At 46.1% G+C, this 21,556-nt stretch overlaps 1 protein-coding gene across 1 annotated transcript in view; it reads right to left on the reverse strand.

Annotated features, from left to right (window-relative positions):
* Positions 1 to 222: 222 nt before the first annotated feature.
* Positions 223 to 21,556, reverse strand: part of NS1 (Class II aminoacyl-tRNA and biotin synthetases superfamily protein) — a 79,470-nt gene continuing 58,136 nt past the window's right edge. Inside the window, exons 11-15 of the mRNA XM_086776966.1 lie at positions 1,586 to 1,672; positions 1,399 to 1,494; positions 1,086 to 1,160; positions 837 to 963; positions 223 to 587 (exon numbers count right to left, since the gene is read on the reverse strand). Coding sequence (XP_086633092.1) covers positions 472 to 587; positions 837 to 963; positions 1,086 to 1,160; positions 1,399 to 1,494; positions 1,586 to 1,672 — 501 coding nt within the window. The 3' untranslated portion in view covers positions 223 to 471. The remainder of the gene's footprint in view (positions 588 to 836; positions 964 to 1,085; positions 1,161 to 1,398; positions 1,495 to 1,585; positions 1,673 to 21,556) is intronic.

Below are 21,556 nucleotides of genomic sequence, written 5' to 3' on the forward strand. Positions count from 1 at the left end.
TGGCTAATCTTACACATGATATCGTACAACCCTGAAACTTCTTCACCACAAAACATGGTCCTTGATTTAAGTGGCAATACTAATGGCTTAGCCACACTACTTGGAAGAAAGGTAGATGCCTCTTTTATTTGATATTATATTCCCTACTTCATACCCTAGTTTTCTTTGCAACCGAGATCCGAGATCCGAGATGTACGAATACAATGAAGATAAGGACTCTGAGCTTAACAAATTCTAGCAATTACCTTTCTGAAATAATTTTATTTTAAATCGACAAATACTCTCTGGGGGCAGCCATCACCAGTTGCAGAAATAATGTGGTGACCCATTATCAACTCTTCCTTTAGGAAGATGAACCCAACAATAAAACCTCCAAAAGCTTGTAAGCCCCTTTTACAAAAAGCACAGGAATCACATAAGAAGCTAAATCTGTTTGCTGATCAATGAAACCCTTTTTGAAATGCAAGCCAGTCAAAACTCTGCAGAACCTGGAGTCCTTGGAAAGGGTATTGCATCTCGAATGTTATCAATGCCCGTGGCAAACTGGACCAGTCTCTCAAAACCCAAACCAAAGCCTGCATGTGGCACTGCCAAAGAAAAACATTTCTCAACTCATACATGTATGGCTTAACAAAACCAGGTTTATGAATTGTTGTACGAGAAAAACATAGGGCATAAACCCATGATAATGAATGACCACATGGATCATTGCTTGCATGTCAAGTTTCCATACAGACACTAGCACTCTATCATGTGCACTAAACCTATAGCCATAAAATAAAAGTTCGTTGGTCTACGAAACCTTCAAACCATTCACATACAAGCAAGAACCATACCTGTGCCATATCGCCTCAAGTCAAGGTACCACCAATAGTTACTTTTCTCCAATCCAAGCTCCTCAATTCGCTTCTCCAGCACATGCAATCGCTCTTCCCTTTGGCTCCCACCTATCAGCTCACCAACCTTGAAAAACACGTGAGAAGTGGAGGTTAAAAAATGCAACATCCAAAACATGACATGCTATGTTCACGTGAAGGTCGTTAAACTAAGCATGTGAAGATCATTAAACTGATTTTACTCTATACCCTTGGAACAAGAAGATCCATGGCTGCCACTGTCCTTCCGTCGTCATTTTGCCTCATATAAAATGCCTTTATGTCCTGCAATGTGGAACAAATTAGCAGTGGAACTTATATGTAGAATGGTCATTAACTCTGGATTTAGCAGACCTTTTAAAAGAGAGCATGCAAATGCACTTCGCTTTGCTTCTACTCTAAAAGCACGTGTCTCACCCACCTGTTCTCCATGCCCTCCTTCCAACCCCCGTCTGACAGGCAGGGGACGTGTCTGTAATGACCCTTACATACGGACTCATGGAAAAGAAAGGTTATTGCTGACCTTAGGGTAGTCGGTTACAATCACAGGTGTCCCTTTGAACACTTTCTCAGTTATGTATCGTTCGTGCTCGCTCTGTAAATCACAACCCCACTTGACCTACACACAACTATAAGCAGTTATGAGAAACACGTATACCGGGCATGAATGCATACCCTTCTACCTTCCTTTATGAGATGGATTGACATACAGGATACTCAAATTTCGCATTGGCTTTTAACAAGATATCCACAGCATCCGTGTAAGTTATGTGGATAAAATCCTTTTCAGCTACATCCTGCAAATGAGTTAAGGTACTAATGAGCAAACATTCGTCCATCCTTGCGAAGTACTGGACCCTGCTACTGTTTATGCAGGAAGTTAGTTGCGAACAACCTTAAAACACATTACCAACAAGAGCAATATTTGTCCACACCTGGAAATCTCAACCATAATACCCTAAAGTTACGGACAGCGCTGCTTCGCTCCAATGACACCGAGTCCTGTAAACTGCTCATACAGGGGGTCATTGCAGCCTAGATCACCTTCTCTAGAAGGTCATGCTCCAAAAGCTGATCAAAAGACTACTCTATATGGAACAGTATTAGATAATGCACAAACAGCAATAGAGTTTCTAAGCCCTAGCTTGTGCCTCCTCAAAAACTACCCTTAAAGTACAAATGTGATCCAAAGCGGAGTAGCATCTAAAATTGACCTGTTCTCTAGCTATCTGTGAAAGTGCTCACCATGGACTCGAGTGCTGAGGTTTAGATCCTAGTTACAGTGTGAATCACCATGATGGTTATGTAGTTTCCTAGTTCCTTGATCTCCAGCCTTCTGGGATAGAAAATATGGTGTGGAGAGTCCAAGTCTGGACAAAGAGCCTCAACAAAAAATCAAGGCCAGACAGTAGCAATTATCTCCCACAAAAAGTAAACTCTTTTCTCCAGCTGCTTATGATCTCTAGCGCTCCCACAGCTTATTCCTAAATGGTGTCTCTCACATCGCCACAGTGAACCAAAAAATTAGTAGAAAACTTGAGAGAGAGAGAGAGAGAGAGAGAGAAAGAGTTATATTAACATCTTCAAAAGGTCTATGAGACCAAAATGATGTATATATAGTGTCCATGAAATCTCATCATGGATGAAAAAAGAAAAAGCAGCAATAAACTAAAACTGAAAACTGAAAGCTAAGATCTCAAACTCTAAGTTAATACAAGATGAAAGATCTAGATCCTACTATGCCACGTACAATAAGTGTTTGAGGAATTCTTTCTTGAAAATGTCTTCGAATTGTGCCCAATTCGTTGGCTTTGGGTTCAGTTCCTTCCACCAAAGCAAAGCTTTGCCGGACAGGAAACCTGCTGCTAACTGTATCTTCTTTCCATCATCATATGGATGAAACTGAAAGTGAACTTGCCACTTGTGTAGCCAAGTGTCAACGATCTCCTTGGTTCTCTGCTTTTGCTCGCCCCCGAACGGTTCCGGAGTAATATTGGGGCCTAAAGCAGAAGCCAAGGTATCCATTCCCGAAAAAGTAGAGAGGGTAGTGGTCAAGAGAGCGATGGAGTTCTGCAAAGCCTGCATCTGGGCTGCGATTTGTGCCTGACGTTCCGACGAAGAAGCTTCGAGAGCTACTTTGAACTCTTGGAAATCTGATTTTGACACAAACTCCTCAAAAAGATCGGCGTCAGTGCCTTCCGTAGCCGGTAAGCCTTCGCGTTCCACGAGGGGCTCCAACTCTGATTCTTGGGTCGACATCGTGAAGAGGGTACGTGGAGAGAAAATTTTGGTCTTTGCACAACAAAAGTGCGAGCGAACTTGAGAGCTTGAGAGCTTGAAAACTTGAGAACTTGAGAACTCGAGCGATGTGTGGCAAGAAGCCCACTAGAGGGAGTTATAAAGGTTTCCCAAAAGCCAAAAAAAAAAACTCGAAAAGCTAGGCTTAGCTTTTGCTTTAGCTTTTGTGTTTTTTTTTTTGGAATATATATATATATATATATATATTTTAATATATATATATGGATATATATATTCGCTTTTCTTTTAAAAAAAATAAAGATCTTGAAACCTTTGAGAGGGGGGTTCTTTTAAAATTCAAAATTTTTAACCTCCCCTAACAAAAACGAAAGCATTAAAAAAACGTAATGCTTAACTGGTTTTTTTTTTTTCGCTTCCCTCCTGGATTAGCCCGACGGCGCATGCTGTCGTCACTGCTGCCTGCGCCAGAACCTGCCTGAGTGTCGGCTGCTGGAAACTCGGCGCCTGCACGAAACCTGCACTGGCCGCCTACAACGCATGGCTGGGTGCCTGCGGGGGCCTGGGCACCAGCCCGCCTGGCGTAGCCTAGGCGCCTACGTGGCTTGGCTGCCTGGCCACCTGGCGTAGGCCTGGGCAAGCCTGGGCGCTGCCCGCTTGGCCTAGGCGCCTTCAGCCCGCCTATTACCACTGCCTGCAGTACACGCCAGCGCCAGTGCATCAACTTGCCAGCGTGACAGCACGTCTCTCGTCCTCACTCTCTCTCTATCGTTCAACAACGAAAAGCAAACTTGCTTTTTCGTTTTTCTGTTTCTCTCCCTGCAGGTTAAACGACTGCACAACAAGCATGCCTCTTCTATGCAAAAGCAATCTAACCCTATTCAACCTACCATCTCCCATCAACATGGGGTTCTTTGATGAAGAAAAAACACATACAAAATCTGAAAACTGCAGTATGCACAGAAAAAACAGCAAGCTTTTTTTTTCACATACCGTTCTTTGACCTCTTCTTCTCTACCTACCGACTTGCTCGTTCACGAGGTATGCTCTGATACCACTGTCAAATCCCCACGGATCTTCCCTCGTGATCGATCTTGGTTCGAAACTCGAATCCTGCAAACAAACGAACAACAAACAACAAAGGGGGTGCAGGCCTGACTCACCTCCCAACCATGACAGCCGTGGGCGAGCCCACAGTCTTGGCTGTCCCCACCGAGCCACGAGCTGAGCTAACTAGGTTGACGTACCGACCAATCTCCTCCTCACGACGTCCCATACCGCCGCGAAGCTGCCCTCACGGGCCTCGAGATTGCTGCCGGCCTTGGCTGCATAAAGCAGGTGCACGTCTGCACTAGATCCAGGCTCCAAGACCATAGAGCTCTCACAAACTCGCGAGACTCTCTATAATCAATAACTAACCTTGGCCACCCTTTTATAGGCTCTTGGCCGGTCATCGGGCGTCCACACTTGGCCGCCCGCCCGTCCATACTTGGGTGCCCGCCCGTTAGTATATCCCTAACTCAGCTCGTCAATCAGCCTGCCTAGTTCCAAGCTTCCCCAAGCCTCGAAACTAGTCTTGCATGCGTATAGCACACGGTAGATACCCACTGTGCACATGACAGTCATGTCCTCGACATCTATAATTTCTTGAGAAGTAACTAACTGATCTCCTCCACCCAGTACTTCCTTAAGTCTACTGACATAAAATACAAGATGAACTTTCACATGAGAAGGCAAATCCAATTCATATGCAACTGAACCAATCCGTCGTGTAACACGAAATGGTCCACTGTATCTAGGGAATAATTTCGGAGATCGACCTGTCCGTAAAGTCTCGGAATCTTTCGAAACTCGCAAATACACCATCGTTCCTTCAGAGAACTCTCTGGGTGAACGATGTCTATTAGAATAAAACCTGACTCGGTCTTGAGCACTTCTAATAGATTCCTTCGCAACTTGTAACATTTCCTGCATATTTTATAAAAATTACGTGCTGCATCATGCTGAAGTCCTGAGAATCCTACTGTAACAGGTGATCTAGGTTGAAAACCATACATAAGCATGAAAGGACTAAACCCTGTACTCGTATGCTTAGTACTGTTATATGCAAATTCTAACATAGGAAGATAATCCTCCCATGAACTCTGTCTTTTGGATACATATGCTCGAAGCATATCCTCCAAAATCTGATTCACTCTTTCAGTCTGGCCATCAGATTGAGGATGATCTGAGGAACTCAAATTCAAAGTTGTTTCCAACTTCTCAAATACAAGTTTCCAAAAATCACTCGTAAACTTAGAGTCCCTATCACTGACTATGTCATGCGGTAACCCGTACAGTCTAAACAATTGCTCGATAAACTGTCGTGCTAATTGCGTAGCTGTAATAGTATTCCGGGTCGGTAAAAATCTAGCCATTTTTGTCAAGCGATCTACCACAACCCAAATAGAATCGTGGCCTTGATATGTTCTTAGCAATCCGGTAATAAAATCCATGGAAATGCTTTCCCATTTATTACCTGAGATTTGCAAAGGATGCAACAACCCAGCCTGTCTAAAGCGTTCAGCTTTATTTGCCTGACAAATTTGACACTTGAGAACATAATCTTCTACATACCCTTTCATCTTTGGCCAATAAAAAGTGTGTTTCACTAACGATAGTATCCTGTGTACCCCAGGGTGTCCAGCAAAAGGGGCGTCGTGATACTCCTTAAGAATCTTGGACCTAATGTCCGGGATCTATGGTACACAAATTTTGTCATTACGGAATAGTAAACCACTCCGAATCATCCACTGCCCTCCTGCAGCTTGAATAGTAGACTGCTCAGTCATCGAGTCTTGGTCAATCAATGAGCTCCCGTCCTGGATCTTCTGCCAAAATGGACCAAAATAGCTATCAGTCCTGCAAAGCCCTCTCAATGACTGAAATAAGTCAGTAGAAATCTCGATGAACGACAAAGTATTCACCTCTCTAATCCGACTAAGCAAATCTGCAATACTATTCATGGACCCTTTCCGATAACGGATCTCAAAATCAAAATCTTGCATTAACTCTGCCCAACGAGCTTTCCTGCCTCTCAAATTATCCACATCACACACATACTTCATAAACTTGGAGCCATATAAATAATGTCTCCAAACCTTGAGAGCATGAATCACAGCATAAAGCTCCTTCTCAAGGGTTGGCCAACGAGATTGAGTGTCGTCTAGCTTTTTACTTTCAAAAGCAACCGGTCTACCATCTTGAAATAAAGCAGTCCCGATAGCATAGTCACTGGCATCAGTTTCAAGAACATAAGACCGACTAGCATCAGGCAATGCTAAGATAGGTGCTTCCTTGACTTTATCTTTCAAAAGTCTGAAGGCCATATCCAAATCGTTATTCCAAGTGATAGGCTGATTTGACTTACGTCCACGACCTTTCAATAAGTCGGTCATCGGTAGTGTGAGCTGAGAGTACTCCCGTACAGATTTCCCAAGAAAAACAACAAAACCGAGAAAAGAACGAAGTTGTTTCACTGTTCGTAGTATAGGCCAGTCCAGAACCTTTTGAACTCGGTCATAGTCAATGCTCAATCCATCTCGAGTGATCTTGTGTCCCAAGTAAATGATGTCGGTCATAAAGAACTCACATTTACTTAACTTAGCATATAGTCGATTCTGTTTAAAATAGATAAGACAATCGTGAGGTGTCTGACATGATCCTCAAGAGTACGACTATAAATCAAAATATCATCCAAGAACACCACCACAAATTTCCCCAAATGTTCACGAAAAAGATTGTTCATCATTTGCTGGAAAGTGGCTAGAGCATTAGTTAACCCAAAAGGTAATACGAGAAACTCGTAATGGCCATACCTAGTCCGAACAGCGGTTCTTTCGACATGCCTTTCATGAATACGTATCTCGTGATAGCCAGTACGTAAATCTATCTTCGTGAAATATTTCGCTCCTGCTAACCGGTCAATCAGGTCATCTGATCTAGGGAGAGGATAACGGTTCTTAATGGTCAGCTTGTTTAATCTCTTGTAACATTCTCCAGGTATTGTCCTTCTTTCTCCTAAGCAACACAGGTGCACCCCAAGGTGATTTACATGGACGGATCTGGCCCATCCTTAAATAATCTTCGAGTTGTTTAGCCAACTCATCTGCCTCGGCTTGGCTCATCCTATAAGGTGGAATACTCACAGGATGAGCACCAGGGATCAAGTCAATACGATGATCTACTGCCCGTTTAGGTGGTAAACCCGATGGCAGTTCCTTAGGAAATACATCTTGAAACGAATCAAGTATCTTCTGTAATTCTTTGCTTTCAAACAGACTTAATTCATTCACATCCATAAAAGGGATGAGAAAAGAAGAAAGTGGAATCAATACACAATGGAAAGCGGTATACAAAGAAGAATCCATTATATTTCCAAAATCAATTGTATTTACAAGAGGTCCCTGAGAGGGATGGATACAATCACCTAAAATACTATACTTGGTGTCCCTATGCTGAAAAGAAAAAATATGACTAGACCAATCTATTTGGATGTCAAGAGTCTTAAACCACTCAATCCCTAATAACAAGTCTACATTTTCCAGATGCATAACATAGCATTCCAAAGTATCTTTATAGTCCTAAATCTGGATTGGAAGCATCTCCACCTTGCGATCCCAAACTTGCCTTCCTGCAGGTAGACGTACCTCATAGGTAAGGTCGCTGAGTGTCGTATCAAGACTCAAGTTCTGCACAAGTTTGTAGTTAACAAAGTTATGCGAACTGCCAGGGTCTAAAAGAATGCGAATTTTATGGCCATTCACTTCTCCATAAACTCAGAGAAGATCATGCAAGCCAAATACCTTAGAATTGAACAGACAAACACAACAAGTACTAGGGCGAGAAAGTACAATAATTGACGTACCTGTCAAAGACAACTGGTTAGCTGCCTTTGGCTTGGGTCCTGCGTTTGTCTTGGTACTCTTTTGCTTTGGGCACTCGTTACGCATGTGTCCTCTTTCTTCGCACATAAAACAACGTCCTTCCTTCTTGAGCTTTAAAGCCCTAAGGAGTCGTTTCTTCTTCGCTGGTGTCGAACTTGAATTCTTCGAAGATTGGTCCGAAGACTTTCCTTCTGTCGTGTTAGCCATAGGTGCGGAGAACTTTCTTTTATGTTTGTTCCCCTGCTCGGTAACGGGTTTCGACTTGGAAGAGACCATTGTATCATCATAGATACGAGCTGAATGAATGGCCTCGTCCAATGTTTTACATTTGTTATTTTTGACCTGTAAACGGTACGAGTCTGGTAAATCAGCTACGAAAAACCCCAAAAGAGTAGTGGGATCCATCTTTGTAGCTTTCATCTGCAAGTCACGAAACTTCTGGAGATAGACCTCATAAGTGAGGTGCTGCGAGGTCATGGTCAAAGCTGAAAACCGGGCAACAACATCGTAATCATCCTCTTTCTTGAGGAATTCTTTCTTGAAAACGTCTTTGAATTGTGCCCAAGTCGTTGGCTTAGGGTTGAGTTCCTTCCACCAAAGCAAAGCTTTGCCGGACAGGAAACCTGCTGCTAACTGGATCTTCTTTCCATCATCATATGGATGAAACTGAAAGTGAACTTGCCACTTATGTAGCCAAGTGTCCACGATCTCCTTGGTGCGCTGCTTTTGATCGCCCCCGAACGGTTCCAGAGTAATATTGGGGCCTAAAGTTGAAGCCAAGGTATCCATACCCGAGAAAGTAGAGAGGGTAGTGGTCAATAGAGCGATGGAGTTCTGCAAAGCCTGCATCTGGGCTGCGATTTGTGCCTGACGTTCCGTCGAAGAAGCTTCGAGAGCTACTTTGAACTCTTGGAAATCTGATTTTGACACAAAATCGTCAAAAAGATCGGCATCGGTACCTTCCGTAGCCGGCAAGCCTTCGCGTTCCACAGGGGACTCCAACTCTGATTCTTGGGTCGACATCGTGAAGAGGGTACGTGGAGAGAAAATTCGATCTTTGCACAAGGAAAGTGCGAGTGAACTTGAGAGCTTGAGAGCTTGAAAACTTGAGAGATGTGTGGCAAGAAGCCCACTCAAGGGGGTTTATAAAGGTTTCCCAAAAGCTAAAAATCTCCAAAAGCTAGGCTTAGCTTTTGCTTTGCTTTTGTGTTATTTTTTCTTGAATATATATATATATATATATATATATATACGGATATATATATTCTATACTCTTTTAAAAAAATAAAATAAAACACCGGCGTTGCTGTTGACGTCACCGTCGGCTGCCTGCGCGAGTCGTCCTGCCGGCGCCACCCTGCCTGCTGCCGTCGGCTGCTGCCAGCAACTGTGTTTCAGCCGGCGCTTCACGCCAGCCTGCGCCTGCAACCGCCCGAGTATGCCTGGCCACAAGGCCACGTGGCCTGGGCGCCTGCCTTGCCTGGCTTGGGCGCCTGCGCTAGGCTGCGTTGGCTGTCAAGCTACGCAGGCCTGCCGCCTGGCTATACAAGCCTTAGGCGCCTGTCCGACTATAGCTGTCGGAAGCCCGACTCCAACACCTGCCAGCGTGCAACCCGCCAGCACGCCCACCTTCTCACAAACGCATGCGCTCTCTCTCAATCGCCAAAAGCAACAAAAAGCAAACATGTTTTTTTTTTCTGTTTCTCCCCCTGTAGTTCATGCGACTGCACAAACAACTTCCCTACTTCTTGCAAAGCAATCAACCCTTCCTAACTACCATCTCCCATCAACATGGGTCTCTTTGATGAAGAAAAAACACATACTAAATCTGAAAACAACAGTATGCACAGAAAAACAGCAAGCTTTTTAACACATACCTTTCTTCGACCTCATCGTCTCAACCTACCGACTTGCTCGTTCACGAGGTATGCTCTGATACCACTGTCAAATCCCCACGGATCTCCTCGTGATCGATCTTGGTTCGAAACTCGAATCCTGCAAACAAACGAACAAACAAACAAGCAAGGGGGTGCAGGCCTGACTCACCTCCCAACCATGACAGCCGTGGGCGAGCCCACAGTCTTGGCTGTCCCCACCGAGCCACGAGCTAAGCTAACTAGGATGACGTACCGACCAATCTTCTCCTCGCGACGTGCCATACCGCCACGAAGCTTCCCTCGCGGGCCTCGAGACTACTACTGGCCTCGGCTGCATAAAGCAGGTGCACGTCTGCACTAGATCCAGGCTCCAAGACCATAGAGCTCTCACAAACTCGCGAGACTCTCTATATCCCAATAACTAACCTTGGCCACCCTTTTATAGGCTCTTGGCCGGTCATCGGGCGTCCACACTTGGATGCCCGCCCATCCATACTTTGGTGCCCGCCCGTTAGTATATCCCCAACTCGGCTCGTCAATCAGCCTGCCTAGTTCCAAGCTTCCCCAAGCCTCGAAACTAGTCTTGCGTGCGTGTAGCACACCGTAGATACACACTGTGCAAATCATCAATAGAGAGAGAGAGAGAGAGAGAGCTGTATTTTCAGTACACAAACTTTACAAGATCTATGGCCTTTGGCCTACCAAAAGGTGACTCTTGACCCCAAAATAGGAGTGACATAAATAACACAAAACACTGCTCATCCTTATATAGCCTTCCAACATGCTGGTTGGTTTATTGTAGGGCTGTCGGCCTATTGCTGCTCCTCCATGACTGGAATAAACACCTAATAATGAGGTACCTTTCACACGTGTGGTCACCTGGATGCCTACCGACTGCTGTCCAGCCCATGTGCTGCCAAACTGTGCTTAGCCTGGTGTCTCAGCCATGTCCATGTGGCATGCACATGACATACATGATGACATTATGCATGCAGAGTTTGGGGTGGCCCCATTGGTTACAGATGCCCTCTTTCAGACCGTCACATTCAGCATGTATACACTCTTGACACAGATCGCCTCCTATAGAGTCCTCCCCCATTTCAGAACAGCCTAGATTCCCCCTACCTCAACCTGTCACGACATGAGATCAACTGGATCCTCCAGTTAGTGTAACCGCTCCCAACAAGAAGCCTACAAATCGGAAGATAAAATACACATTTTTTAGATCACTTAACTAATACAAACAATGGACAATACTTGCAACATTAAAACTAGAAATGACAAAGAACACTTGACACCATCACTAGGGCCGGAAAGGGCCACCCCCCTCCCCCTCCCATTTTGTATTTCTTGGAGTATTTATATGTACAAGTGTTCACAGGTCCCAAGGCCAGATTTCTCCATAACATGGAGTGCATACAACTGAAAAACAATAAGATTTTTGTCGATGAAGAATCGGATGTCGGAGTAGACCAAATCACAGGCAGTCTCCCACCTTCACTGGGTGAACACCCGCCCCTCACTGGTCTTCCAGGACCGTGCACCGACAGGCACGCCCGTACTAACACCTGGCATGGTGACGCACCGCGAAGGGAGTGATACCTGGTGCTCCCAGTTTTCCTCATATCCCAATGACCTTCACTGGCTCCTCTGAATGTGAGGGCGTGGTCAAGGTACTCACAAGAAAAAACCACCATCCCGGTGGCCTTCTATGGTGAAGGCAACTGGTGGTGATGCTTGCCTACACAAGACTTGAAAAACAACATTAAAATTTAATATTATCTGAATTTGAAATACAGAAACAAGTACCTGATAAAGATTCAAATTGGAATGTAAGGTGAGGAGACTGTCCCCCCCTTTAATGTAGTCATGGTCGGTGCAAATAGCAGCCTGCCTAGTCCTGGTGACAAGCACAAGGGTAGCAACAGCCGGTTACTAATGGCAAGTACAAGAGCTGCAGCCAACAAGTACAAGGGCGGATACAGAGCAGCAACAACAGGTACAAGGTAGCAGCAAGGCAGGTATTGATGCAGCCGGCAAGTGCTGTAGTCGGAAAATGCTGAAAATTATGGGAATAATACTGCATAAATACTAATGACTGCTAGATGATATCTGAAGGCTTCTGCAATGGTCTAGATGGCGTGCATGCATATGGAATGAATGCTATGCATAAATGCACACATGTCCTGATGCAAACTCTAAGGCTTCTACTGACTCTACATGCATGAATGCATCTCTTCAAGTGGGTTAAGGGACTTGGACTGACTGACTGACTGTCTAAGGCTGAGAATGACCTACGTAGCTCGTGCCTGCCTTATCCTAGACTGAGGATTACAATGGGGTCATGGCGTACGACAATTATCATCCTAAAAGGTACTAATAATGTACAATGTTGCACTGATGATGATGAGCCATCTTGTCAGCATGCACTACAGTGCAGAGTGCATGTGACAGGAGAGTATCTCTTAGCCCTCGACGGGGCTCATAGGCTAGCCATTTATAATGACCTGGCTAGATGGCCTAGATGCAACTCCTTCACCTCCTATCCTTCGGACATGGAGCCAGTACAATGGACTATCTAATGGGATACCTCTCTCTGATCCCACTCCATCTCACCTCGCCCCATCGGTGTTGCAGTCGACCATGTATACCTAGCCTTCCCCCTCACATGCCGATACACCATTCAACCACCTGCTTTTCCCCAATCACCGTCTGAGATACCACTTCACTAGAGAGACCTCTTCCATCTATTCTCATCACACCTACGGCATCCTCTCCGACCTCAACCCCCACATCCCACTTGATGAGCTTACCACACCTCTCAGCCACCCTCCATACGTCCGCTGCAGCTGCCTTCTCACACTCCAGAGCCACCCCTACATCACCAGGAGGGACTGTCCCACAGAATAGCTAGTACGACGAGGAATGTTGTGATACCTGAGCCCGTCTACATCGGAAGATGGCGCTAGGATCCACCACTCACCAGCAGGCGCGAGTGATCTTTTGACATCTCACACAGAGAAAGAAGAGAGCCTACCTAGCCAAGCTTGAGTAGGAGCCATACCAACTATCTCTTGGAAGGGACTGTAAGGAGGCCTAGACGATCTTCCAGGCTCATCGCCTTCCGACTCCGATTACTTCACCCAGCACCTGGCACACCTATGCCACCTCTCTCTACCATGCCCCCCACCAGCCACCTCTCCCCCATCCACCCGAACCTCGTCCCCCACACTCTTCCTTTCACCTCAGCATGGTGAGAGATGCTATTGACAGGATGCAGGCTAGAGCACAGGATCACGATGTACTCCTCACTGAGCATTTCTCCCATGCTAGGGACACACTAGCCCCTTTATTGGTTCACATGTTTAACACGGCTTTATGTGAGGGCTTCCCAGTCAGCTGGTCATCCAATACTACTGTACCTATCTTGAAAGCAGGTGACCCCATGGACCCCAACAACTACAGGACTATCATGATTGGTCACACCTTGGCCAAGATTTATGGTTCAATTTTGGAGCATGAGCTTAGTAGATGGTCCGAGGAGCAGAGACTCAATGCACCGGGGCAGGCAAGCTTCAGGAGAGGGCACTCCACACTAGATCATATCTTTACACTACGGGGGACTGCAGGATATGGGAGTGCCAGCAGAGATGCTTTGGGGGATCATTACACTCTGAGTCACTCACATAGGCAGAGTATGGGCTCCAAGAGCTGACTCAGAGATCATACACAGCACTATCGGGGTGAAGCAGGGCTGCCCCTTGTCTCCTAATCTATTAGGTCTATACATTGACCTCGGATTACATAGACAGACAAGGAGGACTAGGAGCACATTTGGCAAGAATCCTGATACCAATCCTCTTGTATGCAGATGATCTTGTTCTTATTTCTAATTCACCAGAAGGGCTACAGTGGCATTTGGATGCATTACGAAACCTTTACGAGGACCGGGACCTCACTGTGAACCTTGGAAAGACCAAGGTCATGATCTTTAACACCTCCTCACAGTACAGTAGATCTGCAGTATAGTTTACATACAGTGGAGAGCCTGTGGAGTATGTTACCTCATATGTATACCTTCAGATCACTTTTGTTGGACCTCAGCTCTCGATGCGGAAGGCGGCCGAAGCTAGATTGATGAGGGGATATGCAGCCCTTGGCTCGCTAGAGAGGCAATGCTCACAGATACAGTTTCAGGAGCCGAGGACGAAGCTTTGGCTATTTGATACTCTAGTTACACCTGCACTACTATATGGTGCCCCCATCTGAGATCCTAGCTTATACCACAGGAGGAGACAGAGGGGAGAGCCGGCCGAGACAAATACAGAGGAGGTATATGATTGGTGGAAGCCGATGGAGAGGCCCCTAGCGGCGATGATCTCATGCATGATTAGGAGTAAGCCATCAGTGCCTCATGAGATTGTGCGGGCAAAGATGGGGGCTGCACTGATAGTGACAGAGGCTCTCTTCCAGACAGTGACATATTGGCACAGGCTATGGGAGCTTCCACTTGTTGATAGATACCCCCGGCTAGCCCTAGAGTCCTCGAGACAGCTGACACTTGAGGGAGATACAGAGTGCTGGTATGCACAGGTAGGCACTTGGTTTGGCATGCACAGTATGCAGGTGGAGGCACTCCCCCCATTCCAGTACAGCATAGAGGGCCCCGTCATTTTCTCTCAGCCGCACAAAGCGGAACAGGGTTATCAGGAAGGACATTGTCAGACTGGATACTCAGAGGACATGGAGTTCACCTAGTCATCCACTGGGGACAAAGATGGCCTTCTACAAAGAGATCACCTCCTATGCCTAACACAGGGTAGGTTCATCATCCGCCCACGCTACATGGACACACACCTATCCTTTGGGGTGAGATGTGCGATTGGTCAAATCCTCACCTCGTCCCACCAGCTGAGAGCAGAGACTACCAGATATGGGCCTAAGGCGGCCGCACCAGAAAACAGGATATGCCAGCTCTGTCACACAGAGCCCAAGACAAAGGATTATTACATCTGCCGATGCATTGTATACTATGAGATTCGGGGGGAGGTTCCAATGCCTCTTCCGAGCTGGGTTCGGACCACTTTCCAGGATCATGGACTTCTCGGATCAGTGATGCCTAGGACTTTTTCTTCTAGAGCTGAGTAGACACAGGGAGTTCTTAGTGAGATCCAGATCAGCTGTACTTGCTCGTGGACCCCAACACAGAGAGCTCTCAACGACTTCTTCCACACCACCAGTCCAACGGCCGGTCCACCCATCATACCCAAACCACAGGCTAGTGCAAGAGCTCGGCCGAGAGGTGTGACACTCGACAGAGCCACTGAGTTATGTAGAGCTGGAGCCTGGACGCCCCAGATCCCATGGCCCTCGCCCACGGCCATGCCACCACAGGAGGATCCGGACCATCATCTCCCATCATCGCAGGACCTTCTCGCGCTAGCTCAGTTTTACCACCTTGAGCACCATGTCACAGCGGCCCAGGAGGGATGTATTAGGGTGATATGAGAGCTCTCTGCTCATGTACCTAGATCAGATTTTATAGTTCTAGATTTTTGTTATCTTTCTTTATTACTATTTTGTACCCAGGATGATGTACCTCATGGATCTGATGTAACCTTTTGGTCTCATAGGTCATTTTGGCCTTTTAAAGACGTTAATACAACTTTCTTTCTCTCTCGGAATACATACAGATACACATGTCACATGCTATGTGTATCAGGATCGGCCAGCTCAGGGTATCCTCCCACCGCCTCAAAGTAGAGACCAGCAAAACTGAAGATATCGCACATGAGGAGAGGACATGCACAGTATGCATCATAAGAGCAGTAGAGAATGAGGCCCATTATACGTTAAGTTGCCCGGCTTACTACGAGATACGGGGGAGATTCCACAGCCTCTTCCGAGAGGAATTCGGACCACTCACACGGGTGATACAGTTTGAGGATCAGAGGTGCTTGGGCATGTACTTGATGGAGCTCTTACGACACAGGGATGTAGTGTTGAGGCAACATGTTGAGAGACACCCTGGGCTCCAACACGACACCTCACAGAGAGCCATCACAGATTTCTTTGTTCGGAATCCACTGCCCACAAAAGTTCCTCTACTACGACATCAGAGCCCGCCACCGTCACCAACTCCACGCCAGAGGAGTTCTTAGCGAGAAAGCTCAATCCATTCTGCAAGCCAGACGTCCCCGACCGAGAGAAACAGGTCCCTCCACCACACGGAGACAGATTCGTGAGGTTCTCCGCTGACATGACACGCTCCCATCACAGAGACCTAACATTCACTCCACCATCACATCAGTTCAGGCCGAGGTGGGTATCGTCATTAGCTAATCACACCATATCTCACTCTACACAGGATCATCTGTTGATCACATGTTGTCAGATGTTTTCATTTTACTTTTTCTTACAGTTTTCCATGGCTCAGTACATCCATGATACCATTGTATTATTTTTGGTCTCATAAGCCCTTGGGGTCTTCCGTAGACGTTAATATAACTATCTTTCTTTCTCTCAGCTTCGCCGTCACAAAGAGCTCATGCTTAGGCAGCCGTATGAGAGAGAATGTATGAGGTGCCTCCTAGGCCTCGATAGATTTCTTTGGGTCACAACCACTGACTATCATGGGCTAACAACGTCCGCGACGGCTTATAGAGATATATGGCCCAACATACACGGGGTGTCATTGCTAAGCATGCGCTAGCCCTCTAAGAGCCAGATGCCCCAGATCTCGGAGACCTCCTCCCTCCACTTGGAATAGGTGGAGATACAAGATCTCCTTCAACGGCATGGCAAGCTCCCATCACAGAGGAGAGATTCTATGTGTCATGTGCACACCTTTTGGACAGTGTGACAAGGACATGTCTCTACCATTTAGTCACTTAAGACAGTTCATGGCCGAGTCTTGGTCAATTTCGAGGCTTTTCAACCATTTCAGTGTATTTGGTCCAACGTCCAATGAGCAACCAAGTGTGAACACTTTAATTATATTTGGACATTATTATCAATAAGTAAGGGTTGACGTCCAACCAACCATAAAGGCCAGCCAACTAGTGTTAGGCATTCAGAGCCTCGTGTGCATGTCCGTCTCGCTTATGTGTTATCTTTTGTGTGTGTGTGTGTGTGTGTGTGTGTGTGTGTGTGTGTGTAACCTTTTTTTTCTTCCGAGAAAAAAGATCCTTCTATTAGTTACCAAGAAAAAACAGCCATAATGGCTAAGTACAAACCTGGCTCCACATGGGGAACCGTATGTGTGTAACCTTTCATGTATATGTGTGTGAACACCTGCTTAAGTGTGAACACCCCATTATATCTAGATAAGATAAGTGTGACATGTGTCATGTGTGTATTTGTGAGTATGATTTAAAAGATAAGGCCTATGCCTATAAAAGCATTGTACTTGATGAGCTTTATCACATCAATCAAATCCCTATCATTGAGTCGTGCAAATACTCTCTTTTAGATCTTTGTTCTCTCTCTTCTCTCTCTCTCTCTCTCTCTTCCATGGCTCACCATTTTTATCAAACGGTATCAGAGCTGGGTTTCCCTTGTGCCTGCGTCTCACCTGGGTGCCCATCTCCCGGCCTCTAGCTGAACCCCAGAACTGCCGCCGCCAACCACCAGCTAGAACCGCCACAGTCCGTTTCCACCACCCCTTGTGGCGGAGCTCATGATAACCCTGCCAATAGGGCTGAGCTGAGCCACATGCTCATTGACCCAATGGACCAGGGGACCAAAGACCTCACCTGAGCTGCCCATGTGCCAAGTGTGGCGCTTGGCTTCCAAGGGCCTTGCCGGCTTGCACTACACCGCTTCGCCTATGAGCACCTTCTCCACCCACACGACGTTCATGACCCACACCCACCGCCTTCTTCGCTTGTTCCCCCCTATTCTTCACACACCTTTCTCAACAAGGTGCTGCAAATTAGTCCATACCGGCTGAAAATCAGCTTCAATTTTAGCCCACATATCAAAAATCTAGACAAAACTGGAAGGTATCTTCGGTAAAAAAATCACTAACTCTTAAGGTTTTCCTGAAGCTCAAGTTTTATGATCTTAAAATGAATGAAAATAAAGAGTTAAGTGATCATCTATGTCCGTATCTGATGAGCTCAGTTATTTTCTTTATTGTGCTCCTATGTTGTAAAAATTGAACTTGTGAATTTAACCTCAAAAGCTGGCTAGAAAAATTCTTAAGTTGCCCATTATAATGCGATATAAAATTACTTTTTAATTCCGAGATTCGGAGATAGTAATAATAGATATTATATAAATTTTATAGAGCAACGATGTGGTAAATATTAGACGAGAATTTTTATTGGATAAAGAGCTAGGAAAAATCTTAAGCTGGCCATTATTGGAAGTTATGCTAATTAATCTTGATTTCAAGTTGGGAATGGTGCATTAGTGAGAAATAAAAGAAAAATATCAAATTATTTTAGAAAATTAAAAATAAATTATTTTTAGTGATTTTTGTAAAAGATAAAATTTTGGTCCTATGTGAGTGACCGTTCGGACACCTAGGTGTGTGCAGATTGTAACCTTAGTTAATTGGGCGTTAATAATAAGAAGCGTGCTTGGGAAACCTACTCAAGGGGCTGGCTTGCCCATCCCCTAGCCATGTGTCCATCATACCTCCTTTCAGAAAAACCAGATGCTTCTCACCTTACCTCTCACCATTCCGTTTCCTTGTGTGACCACACCCACCATATTCCTGTTGAATTTGGGCTGACTAGAGACTTCTTGTCCCTAAGCTGAACAATACGTCTACTTCACCAGACTCTGTGAATTGCTTTTTTTCATAATTTGCTCTCCCTCTTGCTACCTAGTGCCAACATACTTATTCGGGGATGAGGGGAATCTCTAGAGATTCGCTAATGCGATTGAGATCTTCTATTGTGCATCTGGTGCACAGATCAACTAGCACAAGTCATGTGGATTTTGGGTTGGTTCATCACCCGCCGGAACTTGGAGGCTAGTTGCCACAGTCGTGCGCTTTTGGACAAGTTGATATCTCATGGATTTCTTCCGGGGGGCAAGCCCTAGAACGACTTTCTCCTAGCCTGGATCTCCACCCGTACCTCAGTTCTTGGAGGTCCCTAGCCCCAGAGTATGAGATGGATTTTTACAAAGATGAGGGCTCATGGCTTTAGCCCAACATTTGAGGAAAGATTTGCGCCAGCCTCCTGCGAGCTTGGGACCACCTCAGGCCGACCCTTCAACAGTCGTCTCCAGCTGTATCAGAGGAGTGCCTCCATCAGCCTTTGATATGGAACCCCCTGGTCTGTCCACCTGCATGTATCATGGGGAGCTTTGAGTATGCGCCCCATACGATCACTACGAGATTGGCTTCTTTTTAGACAGCTTCCCTTAGAGGCCCAGGAGAGGAGCCTCACTAGGATACAAGGCAGGGACACACTTAGCCTCGACATCCACTCTTCTACACCCCCCCCCCCCCCCCCCCCCGCCGGTGCGGAGTGGCTTGCCCCGATCCTAGACCCTCCCCCCTGTAGTGGTTGGGTGTATTTATCAGGCATGTTATACCCTTGGCTGTTCATGGCGCTGATGAGAGCTCCGCCTTCCTCACCTCTATCGAACCACATGGCAAACTTAATGGAGCAAAGCCCCTCGTGTAAGCGTGTTTGTCTCGTGTATGCGTCATCTTGTGTGTGTGTGTGTGTGTGTGTGTGTGTGTGTGTAACTTTATTCGTGAGTATGTGTGTGGACACCTGCTTAGGTGTGCACACCCCATCATATCTGGATAAGATAACTATGACATGTGTCATGTGTGTATTTGTGAGTGTGATTTAAAAGATAAGGCTTAAGCCTATAAAAGCATTGTACTGTCAGAATACGCAACGGATATGAGACAAAAAACTGAGAGCACACGCAGCACGACCCTACGCTGAAGACGAGCACATGCAGGAGAGAGCCATCAGCCTGAATCTAAACGCAGAACTGAGTGTAGAAGAGCAAACACAAAAGAGAAATGAAATGAAATGAAATGATATATTAACGTCTTCAGAAGGCCAAAATGACCTATGAGACCAAAAAGGTTACAACAATTGGTGGATCTGATACAATGTCTGTGTAAGAAAAGCTAAAAACAACTAAGCAACTAACTGAAAATACAACTTCTCTCTCTCTCTCTCTCCCCTATATACAAGATCCGGTACAACAATAGGAGGTGGGGGGAAGGGTGGTATTTATACCACCCTATGGGACTAGTCAGCCAGTTCTCAATCAGCCGACATGCTACCACACAAGTCCACAACTGGTAAAATCCAATCGGCCAGCACATGAGAAGTCAGGTAGAACAAGAGCTCAGTCGGCCAGTACAGTCAGCACCCCACGACTAGTAAAAGTAGGGAAAACATGGAGAAATGGAGAAAAATGAGAAAATACTCAGGGCGGGCACACCCACAACAAAGGCCCTCTGTGAGCACTATGGTACAGACAAAGATAACTGATAACACCCCCTCTCAGCTCCTAGATGTGGAACCAATCCCAATGAGCCGAAATGCTGCCAGAGCATAGCCTAAGGTAGAGACTTTGTGAAGAGGTCCGCCACATTGTCCTCCCTGCAATAACCGCAAGATCCGCAATCCTGCGTCCCAATGAGTCTTCAAAGGCGTCTGCATGAACGAGCTCAACAGTCCAACCAGGAGACTCAAGTCCAATCTAGTGTTCAGCAACCAAATCAATGAACCAAACCGCTTCCGATACAAGCAGGCATCAACCTGCTCACAAGGATCATCAACTGTAACTTTGGTATGCCAAGTCCTGGAAACCTGCCAAAGACCATTCAAGGCCTTCTGGAACCTGTAAACCACCCTCTCTAAACCCGGAACCTCAAAGCCTAAAGGCTGCTCAACATACACCTCGTCTTGCAAGTCACCATCTGTCACTTGCATGGCTTTCCTATAAGTCCCCTGGGAAAGAGCTTCCTCAACTGCAAGAGGCTCTTTGTCCCGAATGATACGAGACATAAAAGCATAGTTTACCTATAAAGGATCCTCTAACTAATGAACGCAAGAACTGGAATGTCCCTACCTACTGCTGCCAACATCTCGCAAGCCATCCACCATCTGGTCCCGGAAAGCCTGCTACAATGTATCCACATTCAAGTGGTCATGACGAAACTGCCACACATCACCTAATTGAGAACTTGTAAGAGAGAGTGCTGAGTGTTTGTAGATCCCATTCTCCACTCCGCCTTCCCATACAACCTGGCTTGTCACTTTGTCCCGGAGAGCAACAAAATGCTCATCAGACTCCACCCGTACGCCAGTCTTGCAAACCTCATGCACTGACAACAGATGAAAACCAAGAGATGGGACAAAAAAAAACCTAGGAGGAATGCTTCCCCCCTCTTCCATCAAGAACAATCTCTAACCTGCCCTCACTGTGAATAGGGATAGTGGACTCGTCACCAATCAGGATGTGACCTGCATGCCTTCGAAGATCCTGTAATAACTCTCAGCAAGGAGTCATGGGCCTAGAAGCACCACTGTCGAGAATCCAATCCCGAGTGTCCCTAGCGGTCGCCGGTGAGTCCAACCGCCTCCCTAGTCGGAGAAGATGAAACGTCGGTGTCCATAATCTTCAAGTGCAC

This window comes from Cibotium barometz, chromosome 37 (assembly GCF_041138505.1).
Source record: "Cibotium barometz isolate CiBa-2024 chromosome 37, ASM4113850v1, whole genome shotgun sequence".
NCBI classification, from domain to species: domain Eukaryota; kingdom Viridiplantae; phylum Streptophyta; class Polypodiopsida; order Cyatheales; family Cibotiaceae; genus Cibotium; species Cibotium barometz.